Consider the following 24,845-nt stretch of genomic DNA (forward strand, 5'->3'; position numbering starts at 1 on the left):
GACAGTGCCCACACCCCGAGTTCGAGCCCCAGGCCTGGAAAATAAATAAATAAAATTAAATAAATAAAAAGCCGGACACGGTGGCTCACACCTGTAATCCTAGCTACTCAAAAGGCTAAGATCTGAGGATCTCGGTTCAAAGCCAGCCCGGGGAGTCCAGGAGATTCCCCAATTAACCAAGAGAAAACAGGAAGCATTGCTGTAGCTCAAGGGTAGGGTGGTAGCTTTGAGCTCAAGAGCTCAGGGACAGCGCCCAGGCTGTTCAAGTCACAGAAAGCAAGCTCCAGACCTTTAACCTGCTATCCATTAAAGGCATTATGTCTGCCATAATCTTAGCTACTCAGCAAACAGAAATCTGATATACAAATCAGTGAGACACTTACCCTCAATTAACCAGAAAAGAAGCCAGAACTTTAATACAACAATAAACTGTAATCCTACCTACACAGGAGGCTGAGATAGGAGGATCTCAGTTGGAAGCCAACTCAGGCAATAGTCTGTGAGACTGTTATCTCCAATAAACTTCCCACAGTCAGATGATAGAGTACTAGCCTTGAGCAAAAGCAGGTCTGGGACAAAGCCCAAGCCCAGAGTTTAAGCACTAAGACTGGCCAAAAAAAAAAAAAAAAAGACAAATTTTCTGTTGTTGTTTTGTTTTTTGGTGGGTCATGGGGCTTGAACTGTGGGCCTGGACACTGTCTCTGAACTTTTCAGCTCAAGACCCTGTTGTAGAACCAGAGCCCCAATTCCCTTTTTTTTTTTTTTTCCTTCTAATGATTAATCCTGCTCACCCCTGGTCAGTGCTGGCTTCAACTGAGACTCCAATAAAGAACTCCAATGGGGGTGGGGAGTTTGGCCTAGGGGTAAAGTGCTTGCCTAGCATGCACAAAGACCCAGGTTCAATTCCTCGGTACCACATACATAGAAAAAAAGCCAGAAGTAGGGGCCGGGAGTTTGGCCTAGTGGTAGAGTGCTTGCCTAGCATGCATGAAGGCCTGGGTTCGATTCCTCGGTCCCACATACATAGAAAAAAGCCAGAAGTTGTGCTGAGGCTCAAGTGGTAGAGCTCTAGCCTTGAGAAAGTCCAAGGACAGTGCTCAGGCCCTGAGCTCAAGCTCACGTATGGCAAAAAAAAAAAAAAAAAAAAAGGAAAGAAAAAAGAACCCCAATGACTTGTGTCAAATGCCTTGGTCTCATTTCATGCCAATAGATCCCACAGCCTGAGAACATCATTTACTGACAGAAGGTTTCTTATTTGTTCAGTTCTCTCAAGTTTTCCTCAATTGGCTTCAAACTCTATTGAGTATATATAATGATAATATTACGCTTTTCGAGGTGGACTGAAAAGTAGGAACATTAACAAAAGGCTGTCGGGAGATATTTTTCAGAGGAGTTAGCACTGAATTTGTCCTGCTCCCACTTTGGTCTGGAAAGAAGTGCATTCAGCCCACTAGGGACTACAAGTGGGTGTGCAGTCCACTTTCTCAGAATGGGAATGTGTCTAGAGAGATGCTAGAATTTTGCTCATTCTGTGTGTGTGTGTGTGTGTGTGTGTGTGTGTATGTGCATACATGCATGCACAAGACTTGGGGCTTGAACATGGGACCTAGGCACTGTCCCTGAGCTTCTTTTGCTCAAAGCTAACAGGCTGTAACTTGAGTTACAGTAATTTATTTAGCGTGTGCCACCAGCACTGCGCCCATTATTTATTCTTATTTTTTTATTTCTTCCAGTACTGGGGCTTGAATTCAAGGTCATAAGCTCTCACTAGGACTGAATAAGGATAATCAGTGGTGACCAATATGAATGATATTTTATGCAGGCATGGCCAGTTGCTAACGGATCGAAAACTCCACCATTTAGTTCTCAATCACGTTGGAGGCCCCTCAGTACAAATTACATGACCACATCTACATCAGCCTTTCTAGGGCTCTTTATTTTGCTCCATTGGTCTACTTTTTCATTCTTGAACCAATATTGTATTCTCTTAGCAACTACAGCACAACTTAGCACATTAACACTCTCAAGAAGATACCATGTGAATGTACCAAAACGACATCTGTATCCAACAGACATTTCTAATAAAAAGGTAAACAGAAATCGCAACTGAGCACGAACAGTCTATTACCTCCGAGTTAGAGGTAATTAATTACACTAAGTGATTTCCATCTGAGAGAGGAAAATAACTAGATTCCGATCAGCACTATCTCATTCCAGAGGTTTTTATGATAAGTCTAAAGTAATAAGATATTCACTATAAATATTCAAGATAAAAACAAGAACCATATCCATTTGTTATTGACAAAAATGATAGCTTAAGAAATGAGTCAAGTAAAATTTAAAACATTATTATCCTTTTGAGATATCTTTTATAATAATGAAGACAGTAAGTACATTCATAGTTTAAAATTCAACTTGATAGCATCATAAAGACAGATATAAATCACAACCTGGAAGAAGGCCAGCATGTAATAATATGTAAGGAATTACTACTACCTGGAGTTTTATTTCTAAATATGACATATTTCTCTCAGGCTAGGCAGTACATACCTGTATCCCCAGAACTCAGAAGGTTGAAATAGGATGATGGCAAGTTCAAGCCCAGCTTGTTCTACATAGCAAGTCCAAGGCCAGCCTATGAAACTTAATGGTACTGTTCTCAAATCACAATGAAATATCACGATTCTATTATGATATTTCTAATGGAAGGAATATGAGTAGGATATGATTTGAATAATTACATTGTTCAGCCATGAAGCAAATGTTTGACCAGGAAAATATTCAAACCTATATCAGAGTTAGGGATGCAAAGAAATGTATCTCTGGGCTGGGAGTTTAGCCTAGTTAGTAGAGCGCTTGCCTAGCATGCACGAAGACCCAGGTTCGATTCTTCGGTACCACATACATAGAAAAAAGCTGGAAGTGGTGCTGGGGCTCAAGTGGTAGAGTTCTAGCCTTGAGAAAGCCCAAGGACAGTGCTCAGGCCCTGAGCTCAAGACCAGGACTGGCAAAAAAGAAAAAAAGAAAAAAAAAGAAATGTATCTCTGGTTGCAGGCTTATATTTGAAATCACCAAAATAGTCTCAAGTGAGATTTTAAGTGTGAATAATTGCTGACCCAGTACCAATTTTCAATACCTACCTTAGAAAAACTCTTGCTTACCAACAGAAAAAAAAAAAGAGTTCAATAAGGCATTTTTCACAGTAAGAAATTACATCTAACCTAAGTGAAGATTGATAAAAGGGTTTAAATATATAAAATGTATATAAGATAATAAGAGTTTCCTATTCTAGTGGAAAGCACCTTTGTTTGTCTGTGTGATAGTAGTAGGGCTTGAACTTAGAACCTGGGAGCGGTCTCTCAGTGTTTCTACCACTTGGGCCACGGTGTCACTTCTAGCTTTTTGCTGATTAAACTGGAGATAAGTCACATGGACTTTCCTGCCTGGGCTGGCAGCGACTTGCCACCCTCAGATCTCAGTCTCCTGAGTAGTTAGGACTAGAGGTAAGAAACAGAGGTGCCCGGCTTTGTTTTGGTTTCTTTTTTTTTTTTCTTTTTGGTAGCTCTATGTGGGATCCCAGGCTCACACGTGTCACACAAGTGCTTTAAACAGACCACACCCAGCCCCTAAAAAAGCACCATTTTAAGTTAAAAAAAATTTTTTTTAAGTAGCTAGTTAAATAGCATGATATCAGCTGCTCTTATTCCTAAGGCAAGTAACAGTCTATAAGTTATCATGTCGATATTTCTATTCTGAAAGTCCTTCATGGTGAAGTTTCAAGTAGTTTTTGTCTTATTTCTATAGCAGTCTCTTTTATGACTATGTTGCCAAAGTGGGCCTCAAATTCACCATGTAATCAAATTTAAGGTGGCTTTTTTTCTGTGCCAGTAGAGTACAGATAAAGCCCACTGGTGCCTGTCTCTGTCTGGCCTTAAACTCTACATTCTCCTATGCATGCACGCAATGTGTTTCGATAGGCACATCACATGATGAGAGTATAGGCAGCTCCCTTGCTTGTTTGGTAATATCGGTTTTTTATAAGTCCTATTATATACTAGTGCTCTGTAGGGTATTTCAAAACATGAAATAATCCTATGAGGGTTACTTTACAGCCTTCACAGCCTGGACAGAGAACCTCGCCCTGCAGTACTTTTACCATGTCTACTGGGGGCTACAGTACACAGTCTACCCATGTTCAAGAGAGGGATGAGGAGTCCATCTTTTACCGCTGCCATCTTTGCCAGTCTTTTATCTCCATTTCACAAGGAAAGAAACTGGATCCTGGACAATTAAATATGTTGGTTCGTGTAACATAGGTAGGAAAATGAATGGAGTAAGTATACTTCTATATTTGTTATATCAATAAAATTTCCTAAATAAATATGCAGAAGAGACAAGTCTGAGAATGGAGACCGGGGAATGCAATAGTGGTATACATTATCCCATTTCTTTAGTAGTAGAAAAATCTCTTAGGATGAGTCAAGCACAGATTGAGGCAAAAGATTATGACATTCACAGAGGATGTCATACATTTTTTTTTTGGGGGGGGGTGCAGTCCTGGGGCTTGACCTCAGAGAATAGGCACTGTCCCTGAGTTCTTTTGTTCAACACTAGCACTCTTCCACTTGAGCCACAGCTCCACTTGTGCCTTTTTCTGTGCACGTGGTACTGAGGAACTGAACCCAGGGCTTCATGCATGCTAGGCAAGCACTCTACTATTAAGCCACCATCCCAGCCCCGTGTCTTACATTTTGACACTGTGAATTTTCAGGTGATGGGTAAGGTGTGAGTGCTGTCTAAAGGCCTTTTTACACTCCTTACATTCGTAAGGTTTCTCACCAGAATGAATTCGCAGGTGCTGAATGAGGGAAGAGTTAAGTCTAAAAGCTTTTCTACATTCTTTGCACTCAAAGGGCTTTTCCCCAGTGTGAATGCTCTGATGTAGAGTAAGCTTTTGACGCAACCGAAAGGCTTTCCCACACTCCTTACATTGATAGGGTTTCTCACCGACATGAATGCTCTGATGTTGGGTCAGCTGGGAGAGGAGACGAAAGGCCTTCCCACACTCCTTACAGTCATAGGGCTTCACCCCAATATGAATACTCTGATGGGAAATGAGCTGTGAGTAGCGGCTAAAGGCCTTCCAGCACTCCTTACACTCATAAGGCTTCTCACCTGTGTGAATTCTGTGATGAAGAATCAGATGATAACCCCGACTAAATGTTTTCCCACACTCCTTACATTCGTAGGGCTTCTCACCAGTATGAATCCTCTGATGGAGTGTGAGTTGTTGCCTCACTCTGAAAGCCTTCCCACAGTCTTTACATTCATAGGGTTTTTCACCAGTATGAAGTTTGTGATGGACCCGAAGGCCCGAGCTACACAGGAAGTCCTTCCCACATTCCTTGCATTCATAGATTCGGTTTGCAGTGTTGAGCTTCTGGTGGCGACTAAGGTGTGCATGTTGCCTGAAGGCCTTCCCACACTCTATACACACATAAGGCTTCTCACCAGTGTGGATCCTCTGGTGGAGAGTGAGCTGTCCCCGCACTCTGAAGGCCTTCCCGCATTCTTGGCACTCGTAGGGTTTCTCACCGACGTGGGTTTTCTGATGGACTCGAAGGTCGGGACCATAGAAGAAAGCTTCCCCACACTCTTTACATTCATGGAGTTTCTCACCAGAGTGAAGTCTCTGATGGCGAGTGAGGTGGGCCGTCTGCCTAAACGCCATCCCACACTGCTTGCATTCATAGGGCTTCTCTCCTGTGTGAATCCTGTGATGGAAAGTAAGTTGCTGGCGCACTCGGAAGGCTTTCCCACACTCCTTGCACTCGTAAGGTTTCTCCACAAACTGGATTATCTGCTGTGGGGCAGCAGATGGACGCTTCTGGTAAGAAGATGTCATTTTCACTTGGCTCAAGTAGCCCTCGGGAAATGCCTCTTGTCCTGCAAATTGTCTTTTGGAATCCTGGTCATTTTGTAAAACAAGGTCCTGAAGGCTGTGGTTTTTAATTTTTCCCATTGTCCTCAACCGAGACATGTTGATTTCAAAAAGGTCATTTTCTGAACGTGACTTCTGAGTGTCCAAAGCTAAAAGAAAGCAAGAAGTAAACACGTGTGGTTTATTCTCTACAGGAAGTTAATTTCTACAGTGAAAATGAAAAGAAAACAAGTAATACCCAGGCGCGTGGTGGCTGCATGCCTGTAATCCTAGTTACCCAGGAAGCTGAGATCTGAGGATTGTGGTTCAAAGCCAGCCCCGGCACTAAAGAAGGTGAGACTATTCTCTCCAATTAAACACCAGAAAACCAGAAATGGTGTTTTGGCTCAAGGGTTAGGGTGACAGCCTTGAGTTGAAGACCTCAGGGACAGCGCCCAGGCCCAGCATTCAAGCACCACGATCATAAAAAAATAAAAATAAAAAAAAAGAATATTCAACCATTTCTAGGATTATAAACATGAGCCACCAGCACCACCTTTTTTTAAAAAAAAAAAATCACTCTGCTCTATGTAGTCTTTTCTCCCTCATTTTGATCAACCTATTTTCTTTCACCTTAAACTGGAGAATACTACTCCCACAGTATTATTCTCTCTCTGCTGCTTCAATTTGTTCCACTGACAGAACATCTTCAGAAACATATAAGCTAAAACATGCTGCTTGAAAATACAATTCTCAAAAAAAAAAAAAAAGAAAAAGAAAATACAATTCTCGAGGCCAGAAGTTTGGCCTAGTGATAGAGTGCTTGCCTAGCATGCACGAAGACCAGAGTTCAATTCCTCAGTATCTCATACATAGAAAAAAGACAGAAGTGGTGCTGAGGCTCAAGTGGTAGAGCTCCACCCAAGGACAGTGCTCAGGCCCTGAGCCCGAGCCCATCAAAATAAAAAAAAAAAAAAAAATACAATTCTCACTGAGCACTGGAGGCTCATGACTGTAATTCTAGCTACTCAGGAGGCTAAGTTTAGAGGTCCTTGTTTGAAGCCAACTAGAGCAAGAAAGTCTGTGAGTCTCTCTGTCTCTGTCTCTGTCTCTCTCTGTCATGCAGCTTGAACTCTGAGCCTGGGCACTGTCCTGGAGCTCTTCAACTCAAGGTTAGTGCTCTACAACCTGAGCCACCGTGTCACTTTCAGTTTCCAGTAGTTAACTGGAGATAAGAGTCTCAAGATTTTCTTGTCCAGGCAGGTTTTAAACTGTAATTCACAGATCTCAGATTCCTGAGTAGACAGAATTACAGTTGTCTGCTCCTTTCTAAGGTATGATGGAATAAAGTGTGAGAATACGCCTCCTGCTCAACTAGCTAGGAGATTTCCTCTAGCTCTACTGCCCTCACTCACCTGGGTATGGTCTTCTTCCTTTCCTCACAACTTTCCATGGCTCTTTTCCTTGCTCCAACATAGAAATCACATTTGGTTTCGAAATGAAGCATCCTGCTTAGGAGGAAAAGTAATAGGTAAGGTAATACGGAACAAAAATTTCAGGCTAAATGCAATGATCCACAGTTATCATCCTAGCTTCAAAGGAAGCATAAATAAGAAGACCAACATCTAGGAAGACTCAAGCATACATGTGAAACCACCAGAAAACCAGAAGTGGCACTGTAGCTCAAGGGGTAGTACAGTAGCCTTGAGCTGCAGAGCACAGGGACAATACCCAGGCCCAGAGTTCAAGTCTCACAACCCACAACAATAAAAAGATACTTAGAAAAAGTGCCCAGTCCATAAGTTCAAGGACTGGCATAAAACAAATTTAATTAAAATAAAGGCAGAAGTCAGGCGCAGAGGCTCTCGCTTGTAATCCTAGCTACTAAGGAAGCTAAGATCTGAGGATTGAGGTTCAAAGTCATCCCCAGCAATAAAGTCCATGAGATTCTATCTCCAATTAACCACTGGAAGTGGCATTGTGGCTCCAGGGGTAGGGCAGTAGCCTTGAGCTGAAGAGCTCAGAGACACTGCCCAGGCCCAGAGTTCAAGCCCCACTACTGACAAAAATAAAAGATAAAAGCAGATAACCTTACCCAGTGAGAGCAAGTTGCTATAGTTCTCCAACATCACATCTTTATACAAATCCTTCTGCTCCACATCCAGAGATTCCCATTCTTCCTGAGAGAAGACTACAGATACGTCATTGAACACCACCGCTCCCTGAGGTGACAAAGCTATATATTACTGAAATGAAAGAATACTTGTTCTAAGATGGCAGGAGAGGGCCAGGTACAGTGATTTAAGCTGATAATTGTAGCTGCTTGAGAAGTGGAGATCATGAGATGGGTGTGGGAGGACAGTCTAGGCATAAAAAGGTTTATGAGGCCAGGTACCAGTAGCTCATGTCTGTAATAGAAGCTATTTAGGAGCTATGAGGGGATGGGAGGATCAGGGCAGAAAAGTCCCCATGAGACTTTAATCTCCAATTAGCCACTCAAAAACTGGAAGTGGCACTCTGGCCTCAAATGCCAAAGTAGAATATGAGCGTTGTGCAAAAGAACTCAGGGACAGCACCCAGGCCCTGAGTTCAAGCCCCATGACTGGGTTGGGGATGGGGTGGGGGGTTGGGCTGGGGAATTTGTGAGACTCCATCTTAACCAGTGACTAGGCATAGTAGCACAAACCTGTTATCTCAGCTGTAAGGGAAGAAGTTCATTAGCCAAGCGCAGTATTTTGTGCCTGTAATTCTCAGCAAAAGTAGAAGGATCACAGTCCAGGCCAGCCAAGAATAACCAATGCAAAAAGGAAGTGGGGGCCTGGCTCAAGGGTAGGGTGGTAGCCTTGAGCTGAAGAGCTCAGGGACAGTGCCCAGGCCCAGTTCAAGCCCCATGACCCACCACAAAAAAAAAAAAAAAAGATGAAAAAAGATGAAAAAAGACAAACATAGAAGAAATGCTGCAAGAAATGGAGCACTGCAGAAATCAAACAAGATGAGCAGGCATGAGCAACAGAGTGAGTTAGAAGATGAATGTGCTTCAAGCAAAGTACCTATCTATTCCTGAAGGAGTCTCTTGTTACCAAGTCTCTTCTATACTCTGGCCTATCTCAATAATCCACATAAGTCTGGGAAATTAAAAGAAAAAGAATCAAACCAGGTACAGTGAAAGAAACTTGAAACCTCATTACTTTGGGGGCCAGGCATGAATGTTGAAAGTTCAAGTTTACCTTGTGGCTCAGTGGTAGAGTGCTTGCCTGGCATTCATGAAGCCCTAGGTTCAATTTTTCAGAAAAAGCTGGAAGTGGTGCTATGGCTCAAGGGGGCTAGCTTTGGGCAAAAAGCAGATCAGGGACAGTGTCCAGGCAGAGTTCAAGCTCCAGGACTAGGGAGGTTGGGTTAAAAAAAAAAAAAAAGAGTATTTTGAGAAAGCTGAAACATACTTTGTCAGTGAGGGAAGGGAAAATGGCAATGAATGGAGAGAGGAAGGGTGGGCAAATACAGTCATACAGTCATTACACTCAGTGTGTACACATGAATATGCAACCAGAAAACTGAGGGGAGGGATGGAGTGGGAGAGATGGGAGAATGATGGAAGAGGCAATGCATTGCATTTACATGCTGATATGCTGAATTACTATGGCGCTGTGGTTTAAAGTGGTAGAGCAGTAGTTCTGAGAGAAAAAGCTCAGGGCAGTGCCAAGGCTCTGCATTTCAAGCTCCATAATGAAAAAAAAAACCAACAAACAATCAAAACAAGAAACAATAACAACAACAAAAAAAAACCCTAAATCTTAAAGCACATCATATATAATAATTATTTTCTTATTATGATCAACTTTTAGTTTGTTTCTATTTGCTTATGGTATTGGAGATCAAACCAAGCCTTGGGTATGCTAGGCAAGTACTCTGTCACTGACTTCTATCCGTACTCTGACAGATTGTTTAATGAGTCCTTTTTTTTTTTTTTTTTTTTTTTTTTACCAGTCCTGGGCTTGAGCTCAGGGCCTGACCACTGTCCTTGGACTTTCTCAAGGCTAGAGCTCTACCACTTGAGCCTCAGCACCACTTCCAGCTTTTTTCTATGTACGTGTTGCTGAGGAATCGAACCCAGGTCTTCATGCATGCTAGGCAAGCACTTTAACCACTAGGCCAAACTCCCGGCCCTAATGAGTCCTTTTAACTGGTTGTAAACTAGTCTGGATATTCGACTTAATCATTCTTATATACTTACATACTGTTTGTTTGTTTTTTGGCCAGTCCTGGGGCTTGAACTCAGGACCTGGGTACTGTCCTTGGGCTTTCTCAAGGGTAGTGATCTACCACTTGAGCCACAGCACCACTTCTAGCTCTTTCTGTGTATATGGTATCAAGGAATTGAACCAGTGACTAATTGGCCTCATCAGCACAGAAGAGATGCTCAAATATCTCCAAAGGCAGTTTCACTTATGTTCTGTTGCAGCTTGTTAGCAAATACAGAAGACACTGATTTGTTCAACATGTGAACAATTACTGGAAAAGACTAAGACAATGACTGGGTTATTTCAAATACAATTTGAAATGACTGAGAGGTTTCTAGAGGGATGCTAACACATAGGAAGTTTCAGGACGAAGAACTGTCTACAGAACTTTAACATAATTTTCTTTCTTTCTTTCTTTCTCTCTTTTTCTTTCCTTTCCTCTCTCTTCCTCCTCCTCCTCCTCCTCCTCCTCTTCCTCTTCTTCTTCTTCCTCTTCTTCTTCTTCCTCTTCTTCTTCTTCTTCTCCTTCTTCTTCTTCTTCTGCTGCTGCTGCTGCTGCTGTTGGTCCTGGGACTTGAACTCTAGGCTTGGGAGCTATCCTTGAGTTCTTCAGCTTAAGGTCAGAGTTCACTTGAGCCACAGTGCCACTTCTGACTTCCTGATGGTTAATTGGGGATAACAGTCTAATGGATTTTTGTGCCAGGGCTGGCTCTGAACCACAATCCTCAGATCTCAGCCTCTTGAGTAGCTAGGATTACAGGTGTGATCCACTGGTGCCTGGCCCCTTAAACATAATTTCTAAAAGAAGTTATTAATAGTTACTTACCTGGGCCATAGCTTAGAAACTTAAGAATGTATCAGTCTTATTTGCCAGAAGAAGCACAAAGTCCACAGGGGTTGACGCTAGAAGAAAACAAGTCCATAAGAAGATTCCAGTTAATGTTTTCCCAGTTGATTGTCTTTCTCTCTCTTTCCTCTCTTCTCTGCCAATCCTAGGGTTTGAACTCAGGGCCTGGGGCACTGTCCCAGACTTTCTTTTGCTCAAGGCTAGCATTTTACCACTAAGCCACAGCACCACTTCCAGCTTTTTCTGTGTATACGGTGCTGAGGAATCTGAAAGAGGGCTTCATGAATGCTAGGCACTTTACCATTAAGCCAGATTCCCAGCCCATGATCTCTTACACACATGCACACATGAGTTTAGATAAATCCAGTCCTCTAAATCATTTAAATCCCAAAGTCTCCATTAAATTCTCAAAAACCTGCTTAGATTCACCAAACATAAAGAGAACAAAATTGGGAGGCTCTGGTTAAGAATGCTTTTAGAGTTGCGGAAGTTGGAATCCTAGCACAGGAGAGTATGAGACAAGATGAGGTGAGCTGGAGGCAAGACTGGCCTACAAAACCAGACCCTACTTGGGAAAAGAAAAAAAAAAAAAAAAGGAACGAAGCTATCCTAAACTACTACAGCAGGAGTCTTCCTTGATTTGGCTTAAAAAAAAAAAAAATGGGTCAGGAATGTGGCTTTAGTGGTAAAATGCTTGCCAAGCATGAATGAAATCCTGGGTTCAATTCCTCAGTACCACATAAAAAGAATAAGGTGGAAGTGCTGCTCAGGCTCAAGTGGTAGAGTGCTAGGCTTGAGCACAGAGAGGCTAAGAGTCACAGCCCAGGCCCAGGGTGTGGGCTGTCTCTGAGCTTTTTGCTCAAGTCTAGGTTCCGTCTCCAGTTTTGGCTTTTAGCTGGTTAACTGGAGATTAGACTCGTGGATCTCCCTGCTCAGTCTGGCTTCTGTGAGACCCCGACGTGGAGTCATTCCAGGCCCTCCTCCCTAACTCCAGAAAGCACAGAGGACCCGGGTCTCCGCACGCCACGCCCACCCCCGCGACGGCACGCAGACGCGAGCCGCGGCGACGTCACACGCAGCCCGCCACGCCCACTGGCGCGCGCACTTCAACCCAGCGACGGACCTGGGACGCGAGGGGACCCTGACAATGTTCTGGTCTGTAGGGTCGCCCCTCACTCTCCTTACCACGCCACGACTGCTATGGGGTCGCCAGGGCTGTTCCGCTCGTCGAGCCGAACCTGTCTCTAAACGACGCGCAGTTGCCGTGGAGGCCCCACCGCAGGAACGGCTAGCAGATCCGGGAACCTAACGTACCGGACCGCACGCGGGGGTTGCTGGGAGGACCAGCGAGGCACAGCGAGTGCGCAGGCGCGGCTTCCTGGGGCGCGGAGGCGGGGCGCGGCTGAGCTCCTCGTTGACGGGAGTTGGGGAGGAGGTCCCCCGTGGGGACCGTGGGCAGACTGAGCCCTAGTCCCTGCTGGACTGGAGGAGGGGCGGGGACGGCGCTCCGTGGGTTGGGTTCTTGGGCTTGTGACTGGAATTAACTGTGTGTGTGAACCTCACTGTGAACCTTCTCTGCCTCATTGACTAGACAACTTTCCTCTCCTCCCTCTTCAGCAGAGATGAATGGTAGAGGTTTGGGAAACTTCTCTCAGTTCTGAAAGACAAATGTTAGAAATAAAAATTTGCTGCTGGTGGCTCACTCTCCCCCGTTGGCTAGCTGTCTGTCTTTCTTGTGACTCACGCCTGTAACCCTAGCTACTCAGAAGGGTGAAACTGAGGATCCCAGACAAAGCTAGCCTAGGGCAGGAAAGTCTGTGAGGCGTTTATCTCTAAGCTGGGAGTGGAGCTGTGACTTGTTGGTAGAGCGCCAGTCTCGAGTGAAAATGCCAAGGGACAGTGCCCAGGCCAGCAGGGACAGGCATGGGGACACAAACCACAAACCTCTAGTGTAACAGGAGCTACTGCCCCCAGTCTATGGAAGATTTGGCTAGATTTAGTTTTTCCTTGGTGTATCTTTCTTTGGTGACCTTGGATCTGAGTTACTCCATGTGTATCTTTGAAATGTGTATTGACGATTTCTTGTGTGTTATGACTGTCTGGATTTTTTTATTTTATTTTTGTTTTGTACCAGTACTGGGGCTTGAACTGGGGGCCTGGGCACTGTCCTTGGGCTTTCCTCAAAGCTAGTGTTCTGCCACTTGAGCCACAGCACCATTTCCAGCTTTTTGTGTATGTGGTACCCAGGAATCGAACCTAGGGCTTCCTGCATGCTAGGCGAGCACCCTACCACTAGGCTATGCTCCAGATCCCTGAATAATTTTTATTTATTTTTTTTGGCTAGACCTGGGCTTGAGCATTGTTCTTGGGCTCTCTCAAGGCTAGAACTTTACCACTTTAGCCATAGCACCACTTCCAGCTTTTTCTATGTATGTGGTACTGAACCCAGGGCTTGGTGCATGCTGAGAAAACACTCTACCACTAGGCCAAACTTCTGGACCCCATCTGGATGTTTTGATAGGAGCCTCACCTACCCCTACTGAATCAAAGCTATTTATGATTGATGAGAGGGAAAAATCCTTTGGGGAGAAATTTGCGGGGGTTTTTTGTAGTTGTTTGTTTTTGACAGTCCTGGGCTTGAGCTCAGGGCCTGAGCACTGTCCTTGGACTTAGTCAAGGCTAGAGCTCTACCACTTGGGCCTCAGCACCGTTTCCGGCTTTTTTCTATGTATGTGGTACCTAGGAATCAAACCCAGGTCTTCATGGACGCTAGGTAAGCACTCTGCTAGGCCAAACTCCCAGCCAAATTTGTGTATTTTAATTTAATCAAAGGTTTAGTGTGGAAAGTACAGAATAAATTTATTCACACACACACACCTACACACCTGGGGGCAGTGGCTCATACCTATATCCTGGCTACTCAGGAAGCTGAAGATCTGATAATCATGGTTCAAAGCCAGCACCAGCACCAAAGACCATGAGATTTTTTTTTTTTTTTTTTTTTTTGCCAGTCCTAGGCTTGAGCTCAGGGCCTGAGCACTGTCCTTGGACTTTCTCAAGGCTAGAGCTCTACAGCTTGAGCCTCAGCACCACTTCTGGCTTTTTTCTATATATGTGGTACCAAGGAATCGAACCTGGGTCTTCATGCATGCTTAGGCAAGCACTTTAACCACTAGGCCAAACTCTCCGCCCGTCCATGAGATTCTTACCTCCAATTAATGGCTAGAAAATCGAAACTGGTGCTGTGGCTCCAGGGTTAGCCTTGAGCTGAAGAGCTCAGGGACAGTGCAAGAGCTCAGGGACAGTGCCCAAGCCCAGAGTTCAAGCCCCATGACCCACAAAATAAATGAATAAGAAAATTATTTTTAAAAAACACCTGATGGGGGCTGGGAGTTTGACCTAGTAGTAGAGTGTTTGCCTAGCATGTACGAAGACCTGGGTTCTATTGACTGTAATCCTAGCTACTCAAGAGGCTGAGATCTGAGGATCACGGTTCAAAGCCAGCAGCCCGGGCACGAAAGTCCGTGAGACACTTACTCCAGTGAACCACCAGAAAACCAGAAGTGGCATTGAGCTGCTCAGGGACAATGCCCAGGCCCAGACTTCAAGACCCACAAAGATAAAGGAGGGAAAGGAGGTGGTGGTGGTGGTAAAGAAGAGGAAGGGGAAGGAAAGAGAAGGAGGAAGAAGGAAGAAGCTCTATACTAAGAAAAAAGTTATGGTTGGGGCTGGAGGTGTGAGCTAGAAAGAAAGTAGGCTCTGAGTTTTAATCCTGGTACTGTCAAATAGAAGTAAATAAGAGAAGCAATAGGGTTAGAGTAAGACAAGGTCTTACCATGTACCTCAGGTTGGTCTTGAGTTTACAACCCTCTGCTTCCACCTTTCAAATTTATAGTTTACTTGTATTATTTTAAAGATTTCTTGGATCATAGCCAGTATGATTATGGATTGTCTATGGTTGTCTTTGGGTTAATAGGACAAAATTGGTTACCCAGACAAAATGACACATGAAGCCTAAAATATTGAATAAATCTGCTGCCAACACTGAATTAGCTAATTAAAAAGCCAATGTGCCTAGTATAAATATAGGGCTAATTTCCTTCAAGGAGGGAAAAAAATTCATGCCATATTTCGGTAGTTGAAAAAGACTTAGTACAATGATTTGCCTAGGGAGAAGGTCCAGGATGACACTGTAGTATAGCCACAACTATATATTAGCATGCATAGTGCCAAACAGCTGAAAGACTCCACTGCCCACCAGTGGGGGTTAATAAAGTGAATTATAGTACCCAATGGGATGAAGGAGCACAGCATTATGGTTACAGATTCTAGTATCTTTACTATGTGGTTCAGGATTGTTTTTACAAAGAAACCACAGAACTTTGGGATTTCTTTTTGCTTTTTTTGTGTATGTGGTATGGGGCTTCTTGCATGCTAGGCAAGCATTCTACCACTAGGCCACACTCCTGGCCCAACACAGAATTTTGTATAGAGCAAAAAATAAAAAACATTTTCAAAAATTAAAAAGGTTCACACCTCTCAGAAGACTGAGACTCAAGGATCAAGATTTGAAGCCAGCCCAGGTAGCAAAGTCTGTGAGACTCTTATCCTCCAATTAACCAGATAAATAAAAGCTGCAAGTAGACCTGTGGTTGAAGTGCTAGAGCACCAGCCTTAAGAGAAAAGCTACGAAACACTGTCCAGGCCTCGAGTGCAAGCCCCACAACAAAAAAGTTACTTCTGGTTATTTTTCATTTTCAATAGTTTACAAACCATGATGGATTAAAATGTTAATACAACAGTTATAAGTAACAGAAAAAAAAATGGCAACTACAAGTTTTCTTTTTGTGGGTCATGGGGCTTGAATTCTGGGCATGGGCGCTATCCCTGAGCTCATTAGCTCAAGGTTACGACGCTATCAGGCTTAGAAGTCTTCATTTTTGCATGACTCTTCTGATTTTTGAAAAAGTTATAAGTGGGCTGGTGAAAAAGGCTCAATGGTAGAGTGCCTGAATAACAAAGCAAGAGGCCTTGTGTTCAAACCTTTTGGCTGGGTGTGGTGGCTCACACCTATAATCCTAGCTACTCAGGAGGCTGAGATCTGAGAATCAAGGTTCAAAGCCAGCCCAGGCACTAAAGAACCTGATATTCTTTATCTCCAATTAACCACTAGAAAATGGGAAATGGGGCCATGGCTCAAGGGGTAGGGCGGTAGGGCAATAGCCTTGATCTGTAGAGTTCAGAGACAGCGTCCAGGCCAGAGTTGAAGCCCTATGACTCCCTCCCCCCACCAAAAAAAATGTGTCTTTTTAAAACTGTTAGGCTGAATAAAGTCAAGAGAAGTATAAATTTTTGTTATAAAGCTTACAAAATATATTCTATTGAATGTGTTTTCCCAACATGTTTTTCTTCAGCTGAATAAGCTTTAGAGTCTTAAAGGAATTATTAGAAACACAAATCCTCTGAGAGGGAATTCTTCTGAACCTTCCCATGATGGAAAGATAAGCTTTACTTACAGTGATATAAGTTCATGTGCTGGCTCATTACCAGTATAAATTTTGATGCTGGAGAAGTTGTGAGCCATAATCAAAGTTTTTCTCACATTCTCTGTATTCATAAGGTCTCTACCAGTGTGGACTCGATGATGGCTAATTAGCTGTGAACTCTGAGAATAAGCCTTCCCACATATCTTGCACTCATAGGGTTTTTCTCCCGTATGAATCCTCTGGTGTCGAGTAAGATCAGAACCAGAACGAAAAGCCTTCTCACACTGCTTACATTCATAGGGCTTCTCACCTGTATGGATCCTCTGATGTTTAATAAGTTGAGAACTCTGACTAAAGGCATTCCCACATTCCTTACATTCATAGGGCTTCTCTCCAGTGTGAATTCTCTGATGCTGAGTAAAATTTGACCCACTACTGAAAGCCTTCCCACATTCTTTACATTCATAGGGCTTCTCCCCAGTGTGGATTCGCTGATGGCGAGTAAAATTCGAACCACTACTGAAAGCCTTCCCACATTCCTTACATTGGTAGGGTTTTTCACCAGTGTGAATTCGGTGATGTCGAGTGAGGTCGGAGCCACAAATAAAGGTTTTCCCACATTCTTTACATTCAAAAGGTTTCTTGCCAGTGTGAATTTTCTCATGATGAGCCAGTCTTGAGGGATGCCTAAAGGTCTTGCCACATTCCTTGCATTCATAGGGCTTCTCCATGGTGTGAATTAACTCATGGGGAGTTAGGTGTGAGTCAGGCCTAAAGGTTTTCCGGTTTTCTTTCGTAGCACAGTATTTCTCATTATTAATGATGTGCTGGAGCATGAAAGGTGGATGCTGACTGAAAGAGGGCATGCCTTCAGGAGTGATTATCAGTTCACCGAAATGCCTCACCTGAGAGCCAGTGTGCTTCTCCCCCTGGCCAATACACTCCCAGTCATCTCGGAAACTTGAGTCTGCCAGGGCACCTTTTGCAAGTCTTCCCACAAGTTCCCATGGAGATAAATCTACTTCACAAATTTCCTTCTGGAGAAATGATTTCTTGGTCTCACATTGTGATTCCAAGACTGAAAGAGAGAATAAAAACAGTTATTTAGAGGTTTTGTTTTATTTTGTTTTTTGAGTTGGTTGTGGGGCTTGAAATCTGGGCCTGGGCTCTGTACCTAAGCTCTTTATCCTATATTTAACAACAGACCTGGATGGGCCCGGGAGTTTGGCCTAGCGGTTAAAGTGCTTGCCTAGCATGCACAAAGACCCGGGTTCGATTCCTTGGTATCCCACATACACAACCAAGCCGGAAGTGGCAGAGACGAGACACAACCAAGCCGGAAGTGGCAGAGACGAGACTGCAACAAGCGACAGAGAGCGAAAGCAAGCAAGCGGAGCCGGAGCGAGTGGTGGCCGGAGCGAGCAGGGCCGGAACGTGCGGGAGCGAGCCGAGCCAGAGCCAGCGAGGCCGGAGCTAGCGGGGCCGGAGCGGGGCCAGAAAGAGAAGGGGGCCAAAAAAAAAAAGACCTGGAGACTTTAAGGGAAGTTTCTTGGACAGCATCACAAAGAAATGGATTCTCAACTACCCATCTGTTGGGGGCCGACTGTGGGGTCAGTGACATGGACCTACACAATTGTGTACAAGGAAGTAGCTCTTATCAGGATAACTTTAAGCAATGTCAATCACTTCTTCGCTTCTCATTTATCCTATTTACGCTTCTCATTTATCCTATTTGCAACTTGATTACTATATGAATGTAGCCCCTGGCAGTTCCCTAGTTTTAAGAAGAGTATTTAAGGTTGGAACTTGAAATAAACTGGACTACAGTCTTAAACTCACCGCCATACCATATACCATATTAGGCTGGAGTCTTGGGCTGCTGACTTAGGCTGTAGGCCTCCCGAACCCCATCTGTTTGTCTCTTTTCTATTTTCTTAGTCCCTACCCCCTATTTCAGGAATCCCGATTCGCTCCCGGCTGGCTCCGGCACCCATCTGGGCTGGATCTTGTCAAGCCTCACTTACCTGACCACTGGCCTCTTGTCAGCTCTCCATCACCCAACCAAGGCTCCTTTCCTTGCTCCAAGTACAAGATCACATGGGGTTTTGAAATGGAATGTCCTGCTGACAAAAGAAGTCATGATCCAAGTGCAAAGGCTCACACCTGTGATCTCAGCTATTCAGGAGGATGAGATCTTTAGGATCACCGTTCAAAGCCAGCCCTGGCAGAAAAATACTTAGTACACTTCTCTCCAATTAACTACCAAAAAGCTAGAAACAGTGCTGTGGTGGTTCAAAGTGGAAAAGACCAGCCTTGAATAGAAAAGCTCAGGGACAGCACCAAGGCTAAAGTTTAATCCCTAGGAGACACAGAGGGAGACACACACACACACACACACACACACACACACACAAATAACGGGAGGAATGTGTAATTACAGTGCCTCAAAATTCAAATCCATTTCCTCCTTTGTAAAGACTTAATGCTGGGTCCTGATGGCTCACACCTTTGATCCTAGATACTCAGAAGGCTGAGATCTGAAGATCATAGTTCAAAACCAGCTGGAGCAGAAAAGTCCATGATTTTTAATTTTTAAAATTTATTTATTTTGCCAGTTCTGGGTACTGAACTCAAGGCCTGCGCACTGTCCTTGGGCTTCCTCAGGGCTAGTGCTCTACCACTTAAGCCACAGCACCACTTCCAGATTTTTGGAAATAACACTGTTATGGGTTTTCCTGTCTAGACTGGGATACATCTCAGCCTCCTGAGCAGCTAGAATTATAAGCATGAGCCACACGCACCTGGCTTCCCATTGGTTTCTCAACTGGTAGTGAACATTTTGCACTTGAAGACCTCCCAAGAACAGAATGTGAAGGATTATGAACAGATATCCTTACCCATAGAAACCAAGATGCTGTAGGTCTCGAGCATCACGTCTCTGTATAAATCTCTCTGACCATCAGTCAGGCATTCCCACTCTTCCTGAGAAAAGTCTATGGACACATCACTGAATACTATTGCTTCCTGGAACAATAACCATGCATGACTTCATTAATGAACTGGCTCTGAACAGGAAAGACAGAAGATTATTTAGGAAGAGGACACAAAATGCCAGGAAGATAGATGGATGCCCTAGGTGGCTCATGCCTCTACTCCTATCCCATCAGGCGGGCAATATGTCCTCCAACAGAAAAGTATCACCTGGTCTACTCAACACATTTGCCTTTACAATATTGTTAAGTACCTTGACACTGCTTATAACTGAAGTGTTGGAAAGCCTTATTTTGTTCTTTTTTTTACTTGTTTGCTTTCTCCATTTTATTTTTTGGTTTTTCTTTTCACAAATACAAAAAGGATCATGATGAGGAAAGTAAATATTTATGTGGAACTTATGACTCTCTTTGGGCTGGGGGTTTTGGAGAGAGGGGGCACAAGCATGGCTTAAGGATATATAATGCCTGCCAAGAAAGTATATAAGTCGCTGAGTCCAAACCTTATTAGCCAGAGTGGGGAAATATTCTTTTTGAACACAACAGTGTCTTACCTGTGCCATAGCTTTGGCTTTTATGTTTGTTCCTGAGCACTCCTTTCGGAAAAGGGCAGAGCTGTCAGAGGTAAAGGAAAATAAAGGAAATCTTAATTAACTGTCAACTTCCAGAATTATCACCATGTACATGCACTCCCACAGGCACACATGCACACACATACCCATACACACACACACCGAGAGTTATCTGTAACAACAAGCAGATCTCTTATCACTAACTCTGAAGAGTCTTTCGACTGGAACAGGATGCATCTGAGCAGCAAAGACTTGATTAGAACATGTTTACATACAGATTTATTCACATACAAACATACAATTCTGGCACATAATATATACTGCCAGAGACTATGCCATTTTGTTTAATAAATCTTGGAGTAAATGCCAGGTAGTAAATACTGTGATATGTAATTGTCTTGTTGTTGTTGGTCATGGAGCTTGAGCTCTGGACCTGGGAGCTGTTCTTGGGCTCTTCAGCTCCAGGCTACCGCCCTTTTTCTGGGCCTGGGCGTTGTCCCTGAGCTCTTCAGCCCAAGGCCATTACCCTAGCCTTGGAGCCACAGTGCCACTTCCGGTTTTCTAGTGGTTAATTGGAAATAAGAGTCTCATGGTCTTTAGTGCCTGGCCTGGCTTTGCACCGAGATCCTCAGATCTCAGCCTCCTGAGTAGTAGCTAGGATTACAGGCGTGAACCACCACGCCTGACTATAATTGTCTTTAAAATGCCTCATATTAGAAAAACTTGGAGAGAGGGGAGAGTTAACACAGTCCAAAAAGTAACGTAGTTTTTTTGTTTTTTAATTTTTTTGTGGGTTATGGGGCTTGAACTCAGTCTGGGCACTGTCCCTGAGCTCTTCAACCCAAAAGATACCACTCTACCCCTAGGCCTGGGCACTGTCCTTGAGCTCTTCAGCTCAAGGCTACCACCCTACCCTTGAGCCAAGCCCCATTTCCCGTTTTCTTCAGGTTTTAATTGGATATAAGACTCTCAGTCCCTTTTGTGCCCAGGCTGGCTTTGAACCGCAATCCTCAGATCTTAGCCTCCTGAGTAGTAGCTAGGATTACAGGTGTGAGTCACCGCGCTCAAAAATACACTGAAAAAATACACTCTTTACCTAACTTAGGTAACTATGTTTTTTGTTGTGAGACTGGGACTTGAACTTGGTACCTGATGCTTTGCTTATTAGTGGGTACTGTACCAACTGAGCTACACCTCCATCCAATCTAATTTCATTAAATGATCTGCTTGAACTTAATCTGTAGCCAAAGATCATTTGAATTATTTTCAGGTGTTCACTATAACGAATAATGCTATAATAAGTAACTTAAGCATGTACCCCTTTGTGGTACTCAATAATTTTTTTTTTTTTTTTTTTTTTTTTTTTGCCAGTCCTGGGCTTGAGCTCAAGGCCTGAGCACTGTCCTTGGACTTTCTCAAGGCTAGAGCTCTACCACTTGAGCCTCAGCACCACTTATGGCTTTTTTCTATGTATGTGGTACTGAGGAATCGAACCCGGGTCTTCATGCATGCTAGGCAAGCACTTTAACCACTAGGCCAAACTCCCGGCCCCGGTACTCAATAATTTTAAATGGTTAATTCTGAAACATATAGTTGCTCAAAGACTATACATTTTTAGTTTAGACATACTTTGGTCAATTCAGTTTGCAACAGTTGCAATAGTTTCCAGTAGGGTATCCAATCACATCTCAAGGCCTGATGTAGCTACTCAGGAAGCTGAGAACTAAGGACCAAAATTCAAATCCAGCTCAAGCAAACAAATTTGAGAAACTCCTATCTCCAGTTAATTAGCAAAACTCTCAAAGAAGGAGGGAGGCATGGCTCTAGTGTGTGGACCAGACTTAAGCATAAAAGCTGAGAGTTCAAGCTCCAGTATCATCACATATATATCATATATAAAATATCACATTTAACATAATATATAACCTATCTACATATATATATATCTATGATGAAATATATTGTGCTGGTATTTTATATATTATATATTAGAAAAATCATGATATAAACATCTTTCTATCTATCTAGCCCAACTTCCAGAATGCTGGAATTATAGGTTTGTACCCTCTTGCCTAACTATGGCAAATTTCTTGACAGTGACCTAAGGTTTTTTTTTACAATACCTAAAATACTTAAAAGTTTTGTGCTGTCAGGTGAGGTGGCTCACACCTGTAATCCTAGCTGCTCAGGAGATTGAGATCTAAGGATCGAGTTTCAAAGCCAGCCCCTGCACTCAAGTCCTTGAGACTCTCATCTCCAATTAACCACTAGAAAGCCAGAAGTGGTGCTGTGGGAGTCAGAGACAACTCCCAGGCTCAGAGTTCAAGGCCCAGGACTGACTAAAGAAAAAGTTTTAGCTGGGTGGAGTGGCTCACTCCTGTAATCCTAGCTACTCAGGAGGTTAAGATCAGAGGACTGAGTTTCAAAGCCAGCTGGGATACTAAAGAATGTGAAACTCTTATCTCCAATTAACTACCAGAAAACCTGAAGTGGCCCTGGGGCTCCAAGGGCAGAGCCTTGGTCTAAAGAGCTCAGGAACAGCACCCAAGCCCAGAGTTCAAGACCCATGACCCACCAAAAATAAAAAAATACTTTTGTGTACTTTATTGTACATGATATACCTAAAAGTTGTCTTTATAACTATGCTTATTTTGTTGGTTTTTTTCTGGTTCTGGAGCTTTAACTCAGGGCCTGGGCACTATCTCTTACATTTTTTTTTTTTTTTTTTTTTTTGCCAGTCTTGGGGTTGGGCTCAGGGCCTGAGAGTCCTTGGACTTTCTCAAGGCTAGAGCTCTACCACTTGAGCCTCAGCACCACTTCCGGCTTTTTTTTTCTATGTATGTGGTAGCTAGGAATTGAACCCGGGTATTCGTGCATGCTAGGCAAGCACTCTACCACTAGGCCAAACTCCTGGCCCCTGTCTCTTTCTTTTGCTCAAGGCTAGCACTCTACCAGTGGAGCCACAACTCCATTTCTAGCTTTTTCTTTTCTTTTTGCCAGTCCAGGGGCTTGAATTCAAAGCTTGAGCACTGTCCCTGAGCTTCTTTTTTGCTCAAGACTAGCACTCTACCACTAGGGCTGCAGTGCCACCTGGCTTTTTCTGCTGATGAGCTACTGAGGAACCAAACCCAAGGCTTCAGCATGGTTGGTATGCACTCTACCTCTTCCACTAAACCACCTTACCAGCCCAATTTCTGGCTTTTTCTGAGTAGTTTATTGGACACAAGAGGATTCTTGTGACATACACTTCAAAGCCTGGAATACAACATATCAAAGAAATTCCAAGAGCCAGATGCAGTGGCTCAGGCCTGAGGCTGAGATTTGAGGATCAACGTTCAAAACCACCAGGGGCATAAAAGGACCTGAGAAGCTTTATCTCCAATTAGCCTCTAGAAAACGGGAAGTGGGGCTTTGCTCAAGGGTAGGGTGGTAGCCTTGAGCTGTAGAGCTCTGAGACAGCACCCAGGCCCAGAGTTCAAGCCCCACGACCCACAAAAAAATAAAATAAAATGAAATTCAATGAAGAGCTATTAGATCTAATAGGGATAAGTTTTGTCAATATTCTAAAGACAACAGCAAATCGGTGTTCGTGTAAAGCTCTAAACCAGTGAAAGAGGATAGTGCAATAATGTACACAGGTTTACAGAAGTAATACATCACAAACACCTAACACAGTCACACAATGATAACAGCATCTGGCTGTGAAGCGTCCCATACCCTGAGGAACAGGGTCACACGCGCGGGAACACAAAATGGTCAGGTGAACGTGTAACAGCCTCAAGATCACAGATGCACTGCTTGTTCCAGGCACCACACACCCACACCAACCACCCGCACAAGTACAGTCAGTCAGGATTCACAGGTATTCCCCCCTGCGGCACACATTCCCACCCCACCACCGGGCAAACGGGAGAACACCCGGCCACAGGCTCCCTCCCTCCCCTCCCTGTCACACTCACGCGGAAGCTGCACACGGTGCTATCGCTGAAAAGAACAACCCGACGGCTCATCTCAAACCCTCGCAGACACAGGGGCACCACTGCAATCTCCACTCTGGCGCCGCCCCGATCCCCGGCTCGGGACCGGGGACGGCCCCCCTCAGGGCAGCCCCCCCACCTCCGGCCCCGCGCGCTCCCCCACCCAGCACTCACAGGGGATGGTTGGCACGAAGGTCCCGCCAGCCCGTGACTTCAAGACTCAACTGTCGCGAGACGCCGAGGGAGTTCTGCTGGGAAACGTAGTCTGAGCTGGCACAGACGCACACAAGATGGCCCCCAATCTTCGGGACTGCGACCAGCCGTTAGCTACAGCACCGACGAAGGTCCCTTGCAGAAATGCACCTTGAAGGTTTCGCCTTTCACTGAACCCCACTCCGAAGAGTTCTCGGAATCCTCAACCAGCCTCCCGTCTTGGTTCCCCGGAAAGGCCCGTCCCCAGCCAGTAACGTTTCGGATCCTCTGTACTATCCGTACAAGTTAAGACAGCTGCCGGGGAAAGCTCTCGCGTGAAGAGAGCTCGAGTCGCCGAGCCTCCTGGGAAATGTAGTTCAGACCCTGGAAGAGCGCTAAGCAAGCTCAAATGGCCGTCGATCAGCCTCGGCTTGGGCACACATCAGGCTTCCTTGAGTGCTGTTGAACCCAATACAAGAGCAGGTACGGACCGGTTCCGGGGTCAGTCCCGCTTGATGTTCTGCACCAGAAGGCTTGGTGAAACTTGTCTCAGGAAAAGAGGAAGAGCAGTAATTCACAGAACGTGTCATTCCCAAATGTGTGAAAGTATTTTCAGACAACTG

At 44.3% G+C, this 24,845-nt stretch overlaps 2 protein-coding genes across 4 annotated transcripts; both read right to left on the reverse strand.

Moving 5' to 3' along the window:
• Positions 1 to 2,922: 2,922 nt before the first annotated feature.
• Positions 2,923 to 12,309, reverse strand: Zfp82 (ZFP82 zinc finger protein). 3 transcript variants are annotated; one of them, XM_090322627.1, is made up of 5 exons: positions 12,191 to 12,309; positions 10,985 to 11,061; positions 8,016 to 8,142; positions 7,336 to 7,428; positions 2,923 to 6,090 (listed from the first exon to the last, which is right to left on the reverse strand). In XM_090322627.1, exons 2-5 carry the CDS (start codon positions 10,991 to 10,993, stop codon positions 4,745 to 4,747), a joined length of 1,575 nt encoding a protein of 524 aa, XP_090178753.1. In that variant the 5' UTR covers positions 10,994 to 11,061; positions 12,191 to 12,309; the 3' UTR covers positions 2,923 to 4,744. The 3 variants fall into 3 exon arrangements, with proteins under 3 accessions (XP_090178753.1, XP_090178752.1, XP_090178754.1); XM_090322626.1 differs by having other exon boundaries at positions 7,336 to 7,431; XM_090322628.1 differs by lacking the exons at positions 10,985 to 11,061; positions 12,191 to 12,309 and adding an exon at positions 8,971 to 9,050 and having other exon boundaries at positions 7,336 to 7,431.
• Positions 12,310 to 15,318: 3,009 nt separating this feature from the next.
• On the reverse strand, positions 15,319 to 24,131 carry Znf566 (zinc finger protein 566). The gene is given in 6 exon segments (XM_090322647.1): positions 15,319 to 16,631; positions 16,634 to 17,569; positions 18,516 to 18,614; positions 19,389 to 19,556; positions 20,036 to 20,096; positions 24,013 to 24,131. Coding segments are annotated over 4 exon segments (1,152 nt in total). The 5' UTR covers positions 19,423 to 19,556; positions 20,036 to 20,096; positions 24,013 to 24,131; the 3' UTR covers positions 15,319 to 16,548.
• Positions 24,132 to 24,845: the final 714 nt, after the last annotated feature.

Source organism: Megascapheus bottae, chromosome 31 (genome assembly GCF_031878675.1).
Source record: "Megascapheus bottae isolate mThoBot1 chromosome 31, mThoBot2.hap1, whole genome shotgun sequence".
Taxonomy (NCBI): Eukaryota; Metazoa; Chordata; class Mammalia; order Rodentia; family Geomyidae; genus Megascapheus; species Megascapheus bottae.